Genomic DNA, 21,510 nt, shown 5'->3' with positions numbered 1-21,510 from the left:
GAGAGCAAGGCAAGAAAATGACAAGCCAAGAACAACGACCAGGAAGACTGTGTAAACGATAACGCCCGTATTCTGCTAGACTGACAAAGAACACTGTACAGGAGCTGGATTCCGCACACAATTCATTCTCCTGATCTTGCATCCTCAGACTTTCTCCTTTTGGGCGCTCTATCGAACAACCTCCGAGGAACTTCCCTTCCGGATGAAAATGATCTCCGAACTTGACTCGATGAGTTCTTTGCCTCAAAACCACGCGATTTCTGCAGTTACAAAATCGGAAAGTCATCCTAGCGTTCGCACACTGTTGTAAAAGTGAAGGAGAATACGTTATTGATTACTGAAGTCTCCATTATGTGTATCTGTTGTAGGAAAAATGCTACGAACGAACGCACCAACGTAATACATCGGTTTACTTTCTTTATAGATGGATTTTTCCTTGCCGCTCTTCCGGTGTATCCTTCTTCCTGCTAATCTCCGGACAGTTGGTTACTTACTCGCTTGTAACATTCTTGCAGCAGCTAGACTGCATTTTAGATGCACTTACTCATAGGTTATGCTTAACCTCTTTATTGATTAACGGGTGATATTAAAGCCTATGTGAGGCTGGTAACTATCTTATGAAGTCACAGAAGAACAAATAATTTGGGAGATATCGAGTATTAGTCAGAGTTGAACAGAGATTTGGAAGAATTGCGAGCAAGGAAGGGGCGTAGGCGTATATAACATTCCTCTGGAATTTCTAACCATTGGGTAAAGCGGCAACTAAACGACTACTCAAGTTGGTTTCTCGAATCTGTGTGTCCAGTGAGATGCCATAATACTTGGGAAGAATATCATCCACACACAATCCCGTAGATAGCAAGGACAGATGAGGACGAGAAATGTCCTACAGTCAGCTTAATAGCCCATGTACCCAAAGTGTTGACAAGAATAAGATACAGAAAATATAAAAGATGTTCTCTTCCACCCTTTCTGTTCAATTTATACGTCAAAGAAGCAATGCAGGTAATCAAAGAAAGGTTCAGGAATAGGAATAAAATTCATAGTGAAAGGTTATCAATGATAAGAGTCGCTGATTGCATTGCTATCCTCAGGGAAAGTGAGGAAGAATTGCAGGTCCGTTTGAACGGGATTAATAGCCTAATGAGAACAGAATATGAACTGAGAGTAAACCGAAGAAACACGAGGGTAATGAGTAGCAGAAATGAGATTAGTGATAAACATAACATGTAAATTGGAAACCACGAAGTAGTCGAAGTGAAGGAATTCCGACACCTTGGAAGCAAAATTACACATGACGCACGAAGGAAGAAGGACATAAAAATCAGAATATGACAGGCAAAGAGGACGTACCGGCACAAGAGAAGTCTTTTACTATCAAACATCGGCCCTAATTTGAGGAAGAAATTTCCGAGAGTGTACATTTGCAACGCAACATTGTATGGAAGTGAAACATAGACTGAGCGAAAACACAAAAAGACGAGAATCGAAACGTTTGATATGACGCTATAGAAGAATGTTTTAATTAGGTGGACTGATAAAATAAGAAATGAAGACATTATTCGCAAATCGGCCAGGAGAGGAACATGTGGAAAATACAAAAAGAAGGCACACGATGACAGCGCATGTGCTAAGACACCAAGCAATATCATACATGATACATGAGGGAGCTGTAGATCGTAAAAAAGTAAGGGAATTGAGAACGTTAGGTGCACATGCTACTCTAAGATGATGACGAGGCTGGCACACGAGAGCAATCAGAAGGCTGACGGCCAGAAGTTCTCAACTGTCTTTCGCTTTCAGTTAGGTTCTGTGGGTGATTTATTTTATTTATTTATTTTACAGATTCTATGCAGTCCTTGTTCTCAAATCGTCCTACCATATCCCAACCGTAATTCTGTGTATAGTCAGGAAACTAGCAATAGCTCTGTAAATGCGACCCTTCGCACGGTGAAATACAACAAGTTGTCACTTTTCGAATGCCGTGTTAGTTTCCTTCCGTCTCACTGTGACCTTCCAGACCATGCGGCAGCCTGAAACTGTAACAAGTGAGCGGACAGAAACTGGCTGCATCATACATAATGTGCAGTTATACAAGGGAACACAAGTGACCATATATTAGAGAATGTAGGTTTACACGATCGGTTGTCTTAGTTGCTAGTGAATCTTCCGGGGTGAATGGTCATGGTCCAAGAGACTTTATTGCTCCTGACGTGTCATCCACAGCAGCGTCAGACATCTGCAGAGGTGGTCCTGGTTCCACTGAGTGGTGTCGACTGTCAGTTCGAACGTAGGAGTGTGACACGAACACCTTGAAAAGGTGACGAAGGAATGAAGATTAGATTTAACGTTCCGTCCATCGAGGTCATTAGAGACAGAGCACAAGCTCGGATTACGAAAGGATGGGGAAGGAAATCGGCCGTGACCTTTTCAGAGGATCCATCCCGACATTTAGGGAAATCACGGTAAACTAAAATCTGGATAGCCGGACCGGAATTTGAACCGTCGTCCTCCCGAATGTGAATTAGGTTATCTAACTACTGCGACACCTCGCTAGTGCATGAAAAAGCGGGCATGTCGTAACTCCACACGTGATTGGCAGAGGTAATCCTCGTGGAGGATTTAACTACCGAATTGTCATCTGCCATTGATAAAACTTATCTATTCTGTGGAGTTACTGTCCACATATCATTAATTTTAACATAAAAAGAGTCCAACCTTGAGTTGCTACAGACGCGTAAGCTGTGCACATGAAAAAATCTAACAGTGTGACACTTTAACACTATTGATGATTTAACGAAACTATTCCTGACTTAGGGATTACTTTAATGATTATAATTCAAAAAATAAAAGTTAAGCGTAGTCCAATTCCTGTCCAAACTACCGCATGTAGTGGATAGTATTGAGGTCGTTGTCAAAACACGTTGATTAAAACCTCACTACTTGAGTCAGTTTTAAATAATTCTCTAATCAACAGTGCCGGTATTCAGAACTGGGGGAGGACCAAAAGATGGTGGTGGTGGTGTGTTGGGGCTTATAGGCGCTCAACATCGAGGTCATCAGCGCCCTGACACACATTAAAAGAAACGAATGTGGACAGACCTAAGAAAACTAAAGCACACACTCAAAGAAAGCAGCAAAAGAAGGAAAATGCTACATAAGAAAGTAAAACCTAAGGAAAGGGGAAACATAGCAACAAGAATGTCACAGGAAATTGTTATTGGCTGGCCACTTACATAAAATATTGGCGAGCTTGTCACACAATGAGCAAATTAAAATCCTCTCCCTAAAATCTTTGTAAAAACATTTGACAGGGCACAGAACTTTAAAACTTTAGCCACATTCGTCCGAGTGTTGCCTAAAAGAGATGGCAGGTCCGCTGGCAAGTCAGCCGCGGCCCGCTGGTCAGAAAATAAAACGCAATCCAATAAAACGTGGCGCACAGTGACCTGGACGCCGCAAGCACCACACATTGGAGGGTCCTCTCGCCGGAGCAGGAAGCCATGCTTCATAGGGCTGTGGCCTATTCGAAGCCGAGTGAGGAGCCTTACTTTCCGAAAATATTTCTGAAGAAAATTCTCGTCAGTCCTAAATTAACAAATGAAAAAAAAATCATTTAGACCACATTAGCTGAATTTAGCAAGAGACTTTTCACGTTCACTTTATTGAAAACCAAGATGATTCAAACAAGTACAATTTCAATAATTTTTGCAGTCAGAACTGCTTTTCATAATGACATTTTTTTGGAAATTGGTGAGTTCCTATGGGTCCAAACTACTGAGGTCATCGGTTCCTAGGCTTACACACTACTTAATCTAACTTACGCTAAGGACAACACATACACCCATGCGCAAGGGAGGACTCCAACCTCAGACGGGGGTAGCCGCGCGAACCGTGGCAAGATGCCTGAGAACGCACGGCTACCCCATGCGGCTTTCATAATGAAACATAAGCAGATGTGAATCTTTAACTGTTTCGAGTTTCTGTTCGAAGACATTAAAAGCCAGTTAACTTTGAAAACATTAACATTGCGACCTTTTTCTTGTAAATAAGCAGTTGCAATTACTGTCCTATCAGTTGAGGCATTTTAAGTTTCTTTTTACTAGATTATAGAATAGTAATGTGCAATAGAAGGACAACAAGTGACATTCACCTTTCGTAGAGTGAACTCATCTTTTATGTTGCACAATAATTACTGTGCTGTTCAAATATTAAACAACACACAAAATTACGTAAAGGAAGTGATCAGTCGATGATAACTCACACTGACACTAGCCTACTTTCTTTTACGAAACTAATGTGCTGCTTAAAAATAGCTAGAAACTACAGCTATAACTAGTCATCCTGTAACAGTTCTACGGAATGATGCACAGACCAATGAGCAGCAGTAAGCCAACACGCCTTCATGCCTCTTACCACCTGTATGCTACCCGAGAAAAGCTACTTACCCTACCGAGAGCCCCAGGCTTCGTATAATGCCTCTTCCTCACAAGGTAAACTTCCCATCGCACACCCGTTATATTTAGTGGTAAAATGGCCCACTCAAAAACTGAACGCAATCAAGTATGAACTGTGAAAGAAGAAGCAAAATGTAAACAATCAACCGTCCAAATTCCAATATGTGCAACATCGAGGGGATTGTCATTGTGTGCGCACGGTGTTGCACTGCAGAGCGGGAGATCTGTGTTCAAATCTCCCTAGTGCCCCATTTTTTTCACAAACTTATGAACTGTCCGTCCATTCATTCACGTGTGTTCTCCTTCTGCAGCCTTTGCAATTACTGTCGTACAATACAGGGCTATTACAAATGATTGAAGCGATTTCATAAATTCACTGTAGCTCCATTCATTGACATATGGTCACGACACACAACAGATACGTAGAAAAACCCATAAAGTTTTGTTCGGCTGAAGCCGCACTTCAGGTTTCTGCCGCCAGAGCGCTCGAGAGCGCAGTGAGACAAAATGGCGACAGGAGCCGAGAAAGCGTATGCCGTGCTTGCAATGCACTCACATCAGGCAGTCATAACAGTGCAACGACACTTCAGGACGAAGTTCAACAAAGATCCACCAACTGCTAACTCCATTCGGTGATGGTATGCGCAGTTTAAAGCTTCTGGATGCCTCTGTAAGGGGAAGTCAACGGGTCGGCCTGCAGTGAGCGAAGAAACGGTTGAACGCGTGCGGGCAAGTTTCACGCGTAGCCCGCGGAAGTCGACGAATAAAGCAAGCAGGGAGCTAAACGTACCACAGCCGACGGTTTGGGAAATCTTACGCAAAAGGCTAAAGCAGAAGCCTTACCGTTTACAGTTGTTACAAGCCCTGACACCCGATGACAAAGTCAAACGCTTTGAATTTTCGGCGCGGTTCAAATGGTTCAAATGGCTCTGAGCACTATGGGACTCAACTGCTGAGGTCATTAGTCCCCTAGAACTTAGAATTAGTTAAACCTAACTAACCTAAGGACATCACACACATCCATGCCCGAGGCAGGATTCGAACCTGCGACCGTAGCGGTCTCGCGGTTCCAGACTGCAGCGCCAGAACCGCGCGGCCACTTCGGCCGGCTCGGCGCGGTTGCAACAGCTCATGGAAGAGGATGCGTTCAGTGCGAAACTTGTTTTCAGTGATGAAGCAACATTTTTTCTTAATGGTGAAGTGAACAGACACAATGTGCGAATCTGGGCGGTAGAGAATCCTCACGCATTCGTGCAGCAAATTCGCAATTCACCAAAAGTTAACGTGTTTCGTGCAGTCTCACGGTTTAAAGTTTACGGCCCCTTTTTCTTCTGCGAAAAAAACGTTACAGGACACGTGTATCTGGACATGCTGGAAAATTGGCTCATGCCACAACTGGAGACCGACAGCGCCGACTTCATCTTTCAACAGGATGGTGCTCCACCGCACTTCCATCATGATGTTCGGCATTTCTTAAACATGAGATTGGAAAACCGATGGATCGGTCGTGGTGGAGATCATGATCAGCAATTCATGTCATGGCCTCCACGCTCTCCCGACATAACCCCATGCGATTTCTTTCTGTGGGGTTATGTGAAAGATTCAGTGTTTAAACCTCCTCTACCAAGAAACGTGCCAGAACTGCGAGCTCGCATCAACGATGCTTTCGAACTCATTGATGGGGAGGAACTTGATTATCGGCTTGATGTCTGCCGAATCACTAAAGGGGCACATATCGAACATTTGTGAATGCCTAAAAAAACTTTTTGAGTTTTTGTATGTGTGTGCAAAGCATTGTGAAAATATCTCAAATAATAAAGTTACTGTAGAGCTGTGAAATGGCTTCAATCATTTGCAATAACCCTGTATATTCGTTATGGAATCTGAGTCATGTGGTGAGAAATATTACCGTCGCAAGTAAATGTGATGAATAAATGTTTCAAATGGCTCTAAGCACTATGGGACTTAACATTTGAGGTCATCAGTCCCCTAGACTTAGAAATACTTAAACCTAACTAACCTAAGGACATCACACACATCCATGCCCGAGGCAGGATTCGAACCTGCGACCGTAACAGCAGCGCGGTTCCAGACTGTACCGCCTAGAACCGATCTTCCAGAGCGGTCGGCTTGTAATGAATAGTGAGAGCAAACAAAATGTCGCATAGACATGTCACAGAAATGAAATCAAGAAATAAAAGGGTGTTAACTGTGTTATAATAAAGGAATTGAACAGTCAAAACTTCCAAAACGGACCGCAAGAGTGATAACATGTGGTGGTTGTGTAGAACAAATAGGTTGTATGTACGTCTGGAGGTCCCTTCGTTGTACCTCGCTGTTGCAAACGAATACAGTAAACAGATCCGTCAGTGAGTGACGGACGGTTGATAATTTTGTGGGAAAAAAAAGGGGCGCGACAGAGATTTGAACACTGTCTCCCCTTGTCTAACAACGACGCCGTAGCTATTCAAATTAGCTCGCCATTACACATTTTGAGTTTTGACCGTTCACTAATTCTATTTTGCTTTGTACAGTTCAGTAACCTTGTTCCTGGTTTCGTTCTTGATCTGTGTTCAGGTTTTGACGGGTTATCTACTGGACCATCTTACTACTAAATCTGCGGGGAACGCGGTGGGCAGTTTGCCTTGTCAGAAGTCTGTCTCCGCACAACCCCGGGCAAGAGGATGCACTACCCTCACCCCCTCCCCTGAGCATGGAACACGGTGTCTTCATTCGTTACAGAATTCTCAGACAACATGGATAACTAACAACTCTGTGAGACACAAGGTTGTGTCACGTTTCAAGATATAGTTCTTGTGATATCAGATGTCTAGAAACTGAGCAATCAGTTTGTGTCAAAAACAGTAATTTCGGACTTGTGCCTTCCTCCTCCACCCCCCTTTAAATTTCTGCGGCTATCCATGCTATTACACGGGATGTAATCGATATGATAATACAGTGACAAAGATATAACATTCAAAGTATTTCACTGTAAATGATAATTAATTCAAACCCTCAGCTGCTGACAGGTGTTGATATACCTCGATTGGGACAGCTGAAAATGTTTGCCCCACCGGGACTCGAACCCGGTATCTCCTGCTTACATGGCAGACGCTCTATCCATCTTTTTGTTCGATATAGTTCGTTACGTTTGGTCTGGGCGGACGTCACAAGACATCCGTTAAAGTTGATCGTTGATTCCTTGACTCTGTTTTTTTATTACAGAGAGCACGCAGCCCTCTGACCGAACACGCTGAGCTACCGTGCCGGCATCCGTCTGAGCCACCGAGGACACAGATGAATAGCGCGACTGCAGGGACTTATCCCTTGCACTCTTCCCGTGACACCCACATTCTCAACTGTCCGCAGTCTACATACTTGACCAAACTCTTACGGGAATCGTCACCTTAGTTGGCGCGAGTAATGAGTGGATGGGCAAATATCTATTGGGAGCATTACGCATGTAGATTGTGGACAGTTGGGAATGTGGGTTTCACGGGAAGCGTGCAAGGGATAAGTCCCTGCAGTCGCGCTATAATCTGTGTCTTCGATGGCTCAGATGCATAGAGCGTCTGCCTACTCAGCAGGAGATCCTGGGTTCGAGTCCCGGTCGGGGTACACATTTTCAGCTCTCCCGATCGAGGTATATCAACATCACCTGTCGGCAGCTGAGAGTTTCAATTAATTATCTTTTTTTCTAGAGAAACTGCACGGTCATCAATGGTATCTGTTCTTTCGAGAACAGTTGTATTGTATTGTATGTTAACCGGGTTCGAGTCCCGGTCTGGGTACCCATTTTCAGCTGTCCCAATCGAGGTATATCAACTACACCTGTCGGCAGCTGAGGGTTTCAGTTAATTATCATTTATTCTAGAGAAGCTGCATGGTCATCAACGGTATCTGTTCTTTCGAGAACAGTTGTATTGTATTGTATGTTCAAAAAATGGTTCAAATGGCTCTGAGCACTATGGGACTTAACATCTGTGGTCATCAGTCCCCTAGAACTTAGAACTACTTAAACCTAACTAACCTAAGGACATCACACACATCCATGCCCGAGGCAGGATTCGAACCTGCGACCGTAGCGGTCGCGCGGTTCCAGACTGAAGCGCCTAGAACCGCACAAATGACCTTAGATGTTAACTCCCATAGTGCTCAGAGCCATTTGAACCATTTTTTAGAAACGACGGAGAGGCTCCGTCCCCGCCGCAGCCGCAGTGGTCCACAACCCCACGGCGACTACCGCAGTCCACTTCACTCCTCTGCCGCCCCACACCGAACCCAGGGTTACTGTGCGGTTCGGCAACCGGTGGCCCCCCAGGGAACGTCTCACACCAGACGAGTGCAACCCCTATGTTTGCGTGGTACAGTAATGGTGGTGTACGTGTACGAAGAGAACTTGTTTGCGCAGCAATCGCCGACATAGTGTAGCTGAGGCGGAATAAGTGGAACCAGCGCGCATTCGCTGAGGCAGATGGAAAACCGCCTAAAAACCATCCACAGAATGGCCGGTTCACCGGACCTCGATACAAATCCACCGGGCGGATTCGTGCCGGCGACCAGGCGCTCCTTCCCGCCCGGAAAGCAGTACGTTAGACCGTACGGCCAACCGGCCGGGCACTCGAGAACAGTTACTATCTTCACGTATTCATTGTTAAAAGTTGACGTCAAAAATTATTAAAAATTGCGGATGTGCGAATATTACAGACAGCCCGTGTGTATGAGAGAAAGCTGTGCCAGGCACTGACGCCAGCTGCTGTTAAAACCGGCGGCGTCATCCCATCCAGGCTCCTGCCCGAGTGCGTACCGGCGGCACTTGCGGTGTACCGCTGCTCCGTCACATCAAAGCGGGCAGACATCAATCGCGGCCGGATCGTGGCTCGCCTCCGCCGGACACAGCGACAAACATGCAATCGGGTTACGGCTTTATTTGCAAACACAATCTGTCGCTGCGGGCGGCGTTCGTCTGCTGGGCGCCGGTGTTTGCGGGCGCCGCTTCTGACGCGGCCGTCGCGACAGACGCACAGACTGGGGGGTCCCGCGACCGAGCAAATATGCGCAGCTCCGGACTTTGAACGCCGCGCGGTCGCGGCCAAAAGCGACGAAACACACGTAACTCGGTTTGAAAGGCCAGCGCGTGTTAGCTCACCGGGGACGGCAGCGCTCTGTTTATCTTCTCCTTTACTTTTTTCCGGCCTGTCGCCGTATCAAACGCGACCACGCGTAACAAAGGGTCAGGTTTCAGTTGCCCGAGCCACGCCCGCGAGTTAAAAGTGACAGGGGACGGGTGCAGTTCATCGGACATCAACACTTGTAAAGATAGCAGAATGGGAAGGCTAAATGTCACGCGGCGGCTTATGCCGTAGGTGTAGTAGAACGTGGAGGGCAGAAGTACTCCACAGAAAGGAAAAAAAACACCGTTGTTTAAAGTACACGGTGTTACACGTAGGACGCAAGTGTTTATGCGGCGCTGCGCGCGAACCAGTAACGCCGTAGGCAGTCTGGCATCACCACATACCGCTCCAGCCAGTTCCATGGACTACATGGCAAGTAGCGCACCAGTTCCTACACGTCTACATATACAAAGTGATTCAAAAGAAAGAACAGATTTCAGTTGTTTATTACAGGCAAACTGTGAAAGGTAGAAACATATTACGCATGTCACTGGACAGAGCAAGGTTCAAAGTTTTATTTTCGCATAGACGCTGTACCATACACTCAACACGAGCACCATGCCTTGCTTGAGAAACATCGAAACGATAATCCATTTCGTTCCACACACGAATCAACTGGTCTCTGCTTCAAAACTTCAGTTTCTCACCTCTTGAAAAGCAGCTGACGTAGGTGGGACAAAGACTCTCTCTTTCGTGTACTCCCCACGGAAAAAATTGCAAGGTCTGAGGTCTGGCGACATGGGAGGTCAAGAGCAGTGAACAAGATCTTGTTGTCCACCTCTTCCTATTCCACGTTGTTGGATGGTGTTGTTACGATAACGTCGCACTTCAAGGTGAAACTGAGGCTGGACGCTGTCTTGTATAAAAATGAAATCAGTGGAAGCTTTTTGAAGTTGAGAAAACAACTGATTTTTGTGCTGGTACGATATTCCAGTCACAATTTCCTCCACAAAAAGGTGTCCATTAACTTTGTGAACAGAAACGGCGCAAAACACATTCAGTTTTGGCGAGATTATTTCATGTTCGAAGACGACACCAGAATTTTGTTACACTAGGGTGGTTTACTTTACCCGATATATGAAACGTCAATTCGTCCGGAAAGATGAGACCATTGGAAAAAGTGTCCTCTGCCATATATGGTGGAGAAGTGAAATGGAAAATTCGTTAGTTCTGTTTGGCACTTTGAGGCGTAATTGCTGCAGTAAATGCAACCTGTAAGGCTTCATATGCAGGCGTCGTTTCGGAACACGCCGCATAGTTGTTTGAGGAAGCTGAGTTCTCTGGCCTGCCCATCTTGTGGAATTCCAAGGACTTCGTGTGAGCACACCTCGGATACGCTCGACATTTTCATCACGCTTGTGTGGCCGACCAGTGCTTCTACATTTGCAAATGCAACCATCATGCAACACTTTTTTATGCTTCTTGCTGAATCGACGGCGGGATGCACGTTGCACATGAACAAAATATTGACTTCACGCAAATTCTAGCACACAAAATCATTTCTCTTTCGGTTTGGTCGCCATGTTGCTAAAAAAAAGAAAATGCAGCTGTGTCAAAACTTTGAACCTTCCTCTATGCAGTGACATGCTCAGTGTGTTTCTACCTTTTATAGTTTGTCTGTAACAAAATATTGATATTTCTCCTCTCTTTTTGAATCACCCGCTGTATAATCTGCAAGCTACGTAATAGTGCGTGGCGAAGGGTATTCCTCGTACCACTATACGCCCCTCTGTCCTGGTCAGTTGCCCTACCCCATTAGCGAAAGGCGCGTGGGAAAAATGATCATCACTAAGCGTCCCTGTCGTCTCTAATTTCTCGTATTTTCTCGTTGTGATCATTTCGCGAGACGTATGTGGGAGGAAGTAATACACTATCTGATCAGAAGTATCAGGGCACCTATTAGTTGACGTTAGTATAGGGTGTGTCCACCCTTCCTCATTATGGCGGCTTGAATTCTGCTGGAGACACTGCCGTTGAAGTTTCTGAATGTTTATGGAGGAATGGCAAGCCATTACTCCTCAAGAGCCGAAACTAAAGAAAGTAGTGACGTCGGACTATGTCTCTGGAAAGAAGTCGTTGTTCTAACTCGTCCCCAAAGCAGTTCCATTGCGTCAGGGTGCACTGTCATGCTGATACAAACAGTCGCATATCCAGACTGTTCCTCTACTGTACGCTGAACACAATCCTGCTAAATGCGTTGACATAGCTCCGCGTTTAGCGTTTTCTTAAACCCCGTAAGGGGAACACATTCTAAACACAAAAAACACCCCTAAACCGTACCACGGCCTCCTCCATACTGCACTGTCGGCTCTACATAATAGACATGGGCAAACTCGTTCATCCTTGGGAACTAGTTCACTGGTGATGGCTCTTTTTTCGGAACCGTTCATTTTTATTCGTTGACCGTTCACTGTGTTTGGTATATGGTTCTCATGAAAAATTGAAAATTACTAGCCTAGGTGACTGAATATGGAAGACGCAAAGAGGGGGCACTTGCCTCCCTCCTGGAGTACAGAGTTTTTATTCATAACAGAGTTCTCACGCACTTGTAATTTTCGTGATTCTGCAAAACATCTCGTTTAGCCAACTGTAGCGTTATGTGGATGATCGCAGTGAAATAATGTAAGGTGGCGCACGAGAAACTGGCCCCGAGTACAGACTGCTCGCCAGTTTCGCACGACTTGTTGACCGCTACGAGCAGGACAGATAAACATGTAACAATTACACACTGAAGAAATAACAAATAAGCTAATGGAAACAACTTCGAAACAAGAGATGACGATTGGTAAGCGACAATGAGAAGTGTAGCACTCGGGCCGATTTTTCGTGCGCCACCCTGTATCACTGAAATAATATTGTAGGAGTTATCATATTCTCTGTACAAAACGTGACACTATACACTCGATTACGAAGCGCGGGCTGCATTCGGTTGAAAGTCAGTCTGCTTCCATAACAATGAACATGCTCTTTTACCTTGGATAAAAAAAGACGGATAATGGCCACTTGTATGTGTCGTGCTCACGTCCTTTGCATGTATAATAACAAAAAAATCTTGCATTTTTACTATTATTTCTTCTGCTGTTTATCGAAATAGTGAAGTAAGCTGATACGCCGTTTTGTTACCTGAAAAGATGTATGTATTACGTACCACGTAATTTTTATATAATTTACGTAAGTTCAAAAAAGGTTTGAAACAGATCTAGAACGGGCGTGCGACGCGAACGAAACTAACAACAACTCAATACTGAACTATGAGCAGTCGGCAGCCGAACTGCGACGAGTGGCCACGGGAAGAAGGACGAGTCCGGCCGAGCGAGACCGAAACCGAGACAGACGGGACCGGCCGACGTGCCGTTGGGGAACGAGACAGACCGTTTCCCGTTCCCGGGAACTGTAAGTAGAAAGCGGCGGCCGAAGTGAACTATGAAGGACCGTTCCTTAGAATTCGTTCCGTTCACCTTGGTGAACCGTTCATCTAGGTGAACTGTTCCTTTGGACCCGTTAGTTCGCGAACTATCCATCTCTACTACATAAGATGGCAGGTAACGGTCTCCACGTGTTCGCCAACCCAAACCGTTCCATCGGATTGTCACAGGATGTAGCGTGATTCGTCACCCCAAATCACTCGTTCCCCGTCACCCACATCCCACTGTGATTCAGCACACGTCCAAACTTTAGAAAATATCTGACGTCGTAATTATTGTTAGCTCTGTATTTTATTACACAGGCTGATTCAGCTGCCCCTCAGTGGATTAGCACTCGGGAGGACGACGTTTCAAACCAGCGACCGGCCATCCTGGTATAGGTTTTATGTGATTTCCCTAAATCGCTTCAGGCAAAATGTCGGGATGGTTCCTTTGAAACGGTACGACCGATTTCCTTCCCCATCCTTCCCTCGTCCAATGGGACTTCGTTGTTTGGTTCCCTCTTCCAAATCAACCAAGCAATCAACCATCAGCTGCCCTTGCCGAAAGGTTTTATTAAATCCAGAACCCCATCAAATACCACAAGCAAAATTTTCACACCCTGTAACTCTCTATGCACAAACTAACCTGTATTAGTTCCACAGAAAAAATGAATCGGACCATTTTGTAGGACATTTAATGTAGTTAAATTTTATGCTGGGATTCATTTTCGCTAGAGGCTGTAGTTTTTGAATCAATCAAGGGAAATGCATAAAATTGAGCTTCAAATGCGTATTTCCTGAATATCTCGAAAACTATGATCTCCACCCAAAACGTATCCCAATACAAAATTTAACTACATTAAATTACCTACAAAAAAGGTCCATTTAATTTTTTGTGTAGGACTAATAGTTTATGCGTAGCAAGCAAGAGAATGTCAAATTCTCGCACGTGGTTTTTCAAGGCGTTGCAGGTTTCCTAAAACCCATAGGTAGGGGCAGCCGATTCACCCTATATAGCTGTCACATGCGTGGCATGGTGTTAAGTCCCATTCTGTATACACACTCTGTTTTTGTAGTTAGCAGTACTCCATTTAAAATTGCCATACCTCCTAAATTACGACAGCGGATTTCATAAACAAATAACTTTACAATCAAAGACGATCACGATGTCATCTAAAAAATTCACACAGGAAAATGAGAGTTGTGAAGTGGCCATGAAAGTTGCAGAAATTTGCTGCAAGGGATGACGTAGACTCTAGCACTTACCAGCTCAGCGACAACATGTAAGAGTATGTAGCTTGAAGATCGTAGTGTCGACCGCAGCTGGACGTCATATCTACTCGCGTCCGTCGATGCTATATCCTCGCTAGGGGACCAAATTAGTAGCAAGGCTGGACTTGGCAAGTCTGACATCAAGATACGCAGGTTATTAACCTTCTGGCAGCAGACTTGCGTTAATGAAGGACGAATAAGCCGCATTAACGAAAGATAAACGAATCAAATACAATCGATAAACAAATCAGAGGGGACACGGTGTTTCCGGCCGTTTTGTAACGTGGGTAGTATGCTGTCGTGACTAAAAACATAGCCAACCTGCAGGGAAGCTGCACTGACCTATCAATTTTACGTCTTTATCGCGGGGGCGAGGATTTTTTCATCTCTAGCGCTACGTTCTTCATGTGTTACCTAGCGTAGAAATCGTCTCTCTCCGCGACCGCGTGGACCGCAAACAAAATTTGATTGGAAACGGTCAGTGCGATATTGTGATTTTTAATAAAATTGATTTATAATAATCATTTATTCTGACATCACTGTTAGTCCTAGCGTTCCGCGACTTAATGATAGTATCAAAATTTCACGCATAATTAGTTTACTGGCAGAGATTTGCGTATAAAGTTTGTGTACTTGCTTGGTATACATAACCGAAGCGTGATTGTAGTCATCGGATTCGTAACTTCACCAGCTGTTAGGATCTGTGATCGGAATTTAGTTGCATTGATTTATAGCACACTCGTTTCGTAAGGGCTGAATATAATGGTTGACTTGGCTCCGTCAACGTAATGTGAATGCTATGGAAAAGTCTAAGGTCTACATGTGTAGTAAAAGAGGATAACCTACAAGGCAGAAGGACAATCTCGAAAAATGGTTCTAAGTACTATGGGACATAACATCTGAGGTCATCAGTCCCCTAGACTTAGAACTACTTAAACCTAACTGACCTAAGGACATCACACATACCCATGCCCGAGGCAGGATTCGAACCTACGACCGTAGCAGCAGTGCGATTCCAGACTGAAGCTTCTAGAACCGCTCGGCCACAGCGGCTGGCAAGGACGATCTCGCAGTCTGATAAACTTGCGCACACTGACACGAATAATCGTTTGGTTGGCACTTTTCCTAATCATTCAGGATAAATCTTATGTATGCCTACTACTTCAATTGCAAATCTTACAAAGCTCTTCCAATCTTTGACTCAAATAAAACAGCACATCCGATGTCTTCCAAATGGACAACGTTTTCTTTCTGTATCACTTCAGCAGACAGCGTACTCAAAGTAAAATTTAATAGGAATTGTGTCATGGTCCGGTGCCGTGTTAGCTCCGAGAAGGAGCTTATCTGGCGTATTGATAATGATAGTAAACAATAATGGTCCAGAGATGCTACCGCGTGGAACACCGTACATATTTACCAGCAGCTAGACTGACGTGGTGTTTGTGTGGCAGCGTGTCGGCGCCCTCTTCGCCGGGGGCGGGCTCTGCCTCCGGAGGTTCTGGCCGCCCCCCGTCGCCAGCGCTGCCCCCGGGGCTGCAGGAGCACTCCGCCGCCGCAGCAGCCGCGGCCGCCGCCGCCGCGTCCCTACGGCCCGCAGTGCTGCCCGCCTTCGGACACCACCTGTTCCCGGGCTTCTCGGACGCGTGAGTACCCTTGTGATTATTTTCTGGCCACTTGGCGCTATGTTCAACAAGTCGTCACAAGTCCCCTGCAGAAATAGCGAGCCATGCTGCGTCCATTATTCCGAAAGTGTTACCGGTGAAGGATTTTCTACAAGAGTTGCCTCTCAATTATGTTCTATAAATGTTCGGTGTGATTCATATCGGGCGATCTGAGTGGCCAGATCATTCGCTGAACCCTCCAGAATGTTCTTCAAGCCAATTGTGGCTCGGTGACATAGTGCATTGTCCAGAATGAGATTTTCAATCTGCAGCGGAGTGTGCGCTGATATGAAACTTCCTGGCAGATTAAAACTGTGTGCCGGACAGAGACTCGAACTCGGGGCCTTTGCCTTTCGCGGGCAAGTGGTCTGCCACTTCGGTCACAGTATTCTACGCAGGAAAACCTTTTGGTTTGTGTAGGGAGGGCATTTGCAAATAGAATAAAACTAAACAAGATACTGGGCAGAAGATTTTCATCAAACAGTCAAATACCATTGTTACCGTTCTTATTAAAATTTTTTTTTTTTTTTAGTTGGCTTATAGGGTTCCGCTCCACAGTCATCTCTCAGTATTTGAGGCACTTTTTAGGGATTTTTGGAACATAGCCTCAAGAAAAACATCTTTTACTCGTTGGTGTAGGCCGTTCTGGAGGCCACTGCAGTATTCCACACGCCTCCACTAAGCAGTGTTCCACACACCCTCCAGAGCGGCCTGCTCCACGCTACAGTCTTCTGCTGTCACCAAGAAGTGAAAAACAATCTAATGTCTTTATAGAAGACCGAAACCGTCCAACAAAAGAAATATTTTTTTTCGAATAATTTTAATGTAATTTTTAGGGTTTACGGAGTAAGACTACATTTATTGAAAAACCATTATTACTGTTTTTAAAATTAAGATATAATTTTCATGAAGGGAACTTACCTTATTAGTGGCTGACAGTTGGCGATAACTGATAAACAGCTGTAAGAATTCCGTTTTCTGTTTTGCGTCATTTCTGGCTCCTGTTGTTATACCGCCACATTCACAGTATTGCGGATTATCTTGTGTCCTCCTTATTAGCTTTAAATGTGTGGGGAAAGTCTTAGACTGTGTTCCCATTTAGGTGTTTTAATTCTTCATTTTCGTCTTTGCATTTGCGTTGGGTTCTTCTTTATAAAATAGTCTTTTACTAGACTCTTTGCTAAAATAAAGGTAACTAGGAACTTCAAACACACTATAATCTTATGGGTTGTCCGGACGCTGAAACTGAGATGAAATGATGACAACACAAACGTCCACCCGAGCGAAGAAAATCTTCTACCCGGCCGAAATCGAACCCGAAACCCCGCGAGCTAGAGGCAGCAATACTAACCCTTAGACCACAAGCTGTATTAGTTTTCCAACTCGTCACTATGCTGAGCTCACACACTTAGCAGCAGCAAATACAGAAATGGACAGTATACTGAGGTCACTCAATTGCACAAATGTATTTGACTCTTGACGACAGGTAATACTGTAGAAAATGTGTTACATTTAACCCTTTCCTTTAAATGCGCGAAAACCGTCTGTTTCCATTACCTGGTGCTAGCCTATATATTTTTTTCCAGTGACGCAGAATTACTTTTTATAATTTACTTTTTAATATTGACGTAATAGTAAGAGAGATACGATATAGAACGTTATAAAAATTTTATATGTATCTGTTGGATTTATGTTATAACAGTTTCGTGAACATACTCAACGCGTTACTGTGAGAGTAAGAGAGGGGCAAACGTATCTCTTGTATTCTTTCCGTTACAATACAGGTTATCTGATGATTATTGTTTCTGTCTAAAGTGGTGTCAAATAGTTTGTTCTATTAGCAGCTGTGAAAAGTGATTTTCTTTAAATATTTACGATCAATAGGGCACCATCTATTCATTGCATTTAATGTTGGCGTGTCTCTTGGCACATACATTTTTCATTCTGTCACTAATACCGTTCACCTTTTAAATGGTTCAAATGGCTCTGAGCACTATGGGACTTAACATCTGAGGTCATCAGTCCCCTAGAACTAGTTAAACCTAACTAACCTAAGGACATCACACACGTCCATGCCCGAGGCAGGATTCGAACCTGCGACCGTAGCGGTCACGCGGTTCCAGACTGAAGCGCCTAGAACCGCTCTGCCACAGCGGTCGGCACATTTCACCTTTACGCCTTCATTTACATAGAGGGCTCAGAAAAGAAACATGATAATAAGGGTATACCAGGCACGGAACACTGAATAGAGCAAAATTTAACAAACTGCCGTAAGTATGAAATGCTCCCATCATGTCTTCGGCAATATCAACTTTGTATTCAGGTAACATTGCGGCAGAAGTCCCTGAAAAAAGGAGCGGCCAAACTTTGAAGCCCATTTATTGTGAAAGGGTGTTCATCGGCATAAAGAAGAGTGAAAATGAAAACGGAATGTATATCAAGGCAAATAATGTAAATACGTATCGAACTGATAGTGTTTGCTTGTGGCAGCGTTTCAGTTCCCACAGCGGCTAAGTTTATCAGAGATAAAGGACATTACTCATAACTTTCCGAAGTAGTGAACATTACAGATTTGAACAACTACCATCACAAGCTGTGATGATTCCTCTCGTTGGATGAGACGAAATAATAAACAAAGAAAAATGCAAAATTATGCCTAAACCGTAGCCGAGGGCCAAAAATCACATGGCAATAAAAAAATTTTTTCGTTTACGTCTTATTCACATTTTCGACCCATCGTGTTAAATGGCAGCAAGTTCGTATCAGATCTGTTTGTAACCAACAACAAGGTTTTACGTTACCAGTGGTCCTAAACCTCTACTGGATGTCGTTTCAGAAAAACATGTAGAACCTTAAATCAACATTTTTTCCCCTTCATCTAGTAGAAATATAGACATATTTAGGTACATGTGAGGATGATTTCACTGAGCACAAAAGATGAATAAAGCACGATTTATGGAATTAATATTAACAGAGGAATTTGTTGTAACTCATGTGCTCTCTAGACTTGTTCAGCAACATTGTCCTTCGTATCCATGTAGATCACAACATCAGCAAGCAGATTTACTGGAATTTGTTGTAATTCATGTTGAGAATAAGAATGCTCTCTAGACTTGTTCAGCAACATTGTCCTTCGTATCCATGTGGATCACAACATCAGCAAGCATATTTACTGTCCCTATGTGCAAGAACATACGTACGGACTACTCTAAATTCATTATACAATAGTGTATTAACAATACGAGAAACATGTGACCGTTATATGCCATAGTAATTTGTCATTGCCATTACGCCCCTGAATTTGTAGATCCAGTATTATTGTTTTACCTGCGAGAGAAATCACTATCATTGTTAAGGTCAAAAGAGAACCACTGGTTCCAAAGCGTGAAGACACTACAGTTCACGGTATAGCAGGAAACTCATAAGTTCATTAGATTTCTACGCTCATCCAAGTTCAGTAAGTGGACGGTAAAACATAACGCTAACCTCTTGTAGTGCAATGGCTTCGCCCGTTGTACGTAGGCAATGCATTTGGCCCGAATACCATGTCTTCGTCGACACAAGTCGACATATGCCTCTGCATAGCCGTCACGACCGTAATGGATGATCTTCCAATGACTTGGGCATACCCACATTGTCTCGCAAATCATACTATCGGCAGGTTCTGTTCACTGTTGGAAGCAACAAATAACGTCAACGAAGAACATTTTTTGATTACGTTTTGTGAGGTAATGGAATCGGCCGGCTTCTTTCACGTAGGTACAGTCTTGTGATTTCGTTATAAACTAGAAAATTAGCATAACTCATATAATTTGTGTGGTGTCACCGCCAGACACCACACTTGCTAGGTGGTAGCCTTTAAATCGGCCGCGGTCCATTAGTATACGCCGGACCCGCGTGTCGCCACTGTCAGTGATAGCAGACCGAGCGCCACCACACGGCAGGTCTAGAGAGACTTACTAGCACTCGCCCCAGTTGTACAGCCGACGTTCATAGCAATGGTTCACTGAGAAATACGCTCTCATTTGCCGAGACGATAGTTAGCATAGCCTTCAGCTACATTTGCTACGACCTAGCAAGGCGCCGTATTCAATTGATATTTATTATGTGAAGCATGTATCATCAAGAGAGATGTTCTACAATTGTGGATTAAAGTTAAGTATTATATCAATTACGTACTTTATTTGCAATTCTCAAGATATTGTCCTGTTCCAGACCTCACGCCAGTCAGCGTGTAATTAAACGCGTGCATTTCGGCCTCCTCTAGAAAAACAGTGTTGGCTCTTCTGCTAACACTACAATTTGAATGGAAAGTAATTTATTATTTTTGTATGAATAAAGGTTTTAATGAAGTAGTATGAAAATACCTCTCTCGTCCATGAGAAAGATGTGTCTATCGGCCTAAATGATCTTTTTCTTTTCTCTTTAGAGCATCTAATACAGATTTTTCCCCGATGAATTCCGTGTTTTAAGTCTCGATGAGGTAACCAACAGTACCGTCCCATCATACTGATCTTCCAGCAGCCCTGATGCCGTCTTTCCGTCACTCTGAAGTCGTGATGAAAGCGCCCACTTTTTTCGTCGCTCATACCACCAAGATTTAAAGGGAAAAAACAAAGGTGAATGTTCAGCAAGTGGATCTTGACACTCATCAATCAGCTTAACTTCTAGAATTCTCCCTGCATGTTGGCTAAAATAGAAATTTAATTTGGGGCCTTTTGCGGACTAACATTTTAGTGACAACTCTGAATGATAACCGAGCCACGCCAAGCCATATTAGAATCGAATATCATTTTTCGAATGTCAGGTCCCGAAAACAATTTCGCTATTCATAGATGAGGAAAATGCTTGCATAGATACTGAAAATACTCTCCATGTAAGGCTTTCACAAACTGTTTCATTACGACCAATCTTTGTGCAGTACCGGTAAAAGAACTTCTCTCCACACTTCAAAAATTTCCTCACAATCCAATCTATTTTGAGCAAATGATGGCCTACTATCCTACTCAACATTTTAAAAAAATTATTCTAATATAGTATACACATATATTATATACATATATATACAAATATTCTACTGTTTGTATAAAATTGCAACTCCAAGAAGGACACAGGTGATTACAATGAAATCTGTGAGATGACAATACGACAATACGCAGAAGATTATAATTGCAGCTCTATACATGCATATTGAGCATGAGAATTCAGTACAGCCGGCCGCTGTGACCGAGCGGTTCTACGCTCTCCAGTCTGGAACCGCGCTGCTGCTACGGTCGCAGGTTCGAATACTGCCTCAAGCATGGATGTGTGTGATGTCCTTAGGGTAGTTAGGTTTAAGTAGTTCTAAGTGTAGGGGACTGATGACCTCAGATGTTAAGTCCCACAGTGCTTAGAGCCATTTGAACCATTTAAATTCACTACAGCGTGAAGCCATCGTGCACTTCTATCAGAGTCTAGACGAACATCATGGAGTCAAACGGTGCCTGAATATGCTATTGTGAAACACACTGCAACGCGATTTGTAGGCACGTCATAATGCA

General features: G+C 44.0%; 1 protein-coding gene across 1 annotated transcript in view; it reads left to right on the top strand.

Moving 5' to 3' along the window:
- The window catches only part of LOC126455913 (homeobox protein unc-4 homolog), a 476,524-nt gene that overhangs the window by 295,572 nt on the left and 159,442 nt on the right, over positions 1-21,510 (top strand). The window contains exon 8 of the mRNA XM_050091671.1: positions 15,761-15,952. Coding sequence (XP_049947628.1) covers positions 15,761-15,952 — 192 coding nt within the window. The remainder of the gene's footprint in view (positions 1-15,760; positions 15,953-21,510) is intronic.

The sequence above is a fragment of the Schistocerca serialis genome, chromosome 2 (genome assembly GCF_023864345.2).
Source record: "Schistocerca serialis cubense isolate TAMUIC-IGC-003099 chromosome 2, iqSchSeri2.2, whole genome shotgun sequence".
NCBI classification, from domain to species: Eukaryota; Metazoa; Arthropoda; class Insecta; order Orthoptera; family Acrididae; genus Schistocerca; species Schistocerca serialis.
Note: the sequence above shows the minus strand (reverse complement) of the source record. Positions and strands in the feature narration are given on the sequence as shown.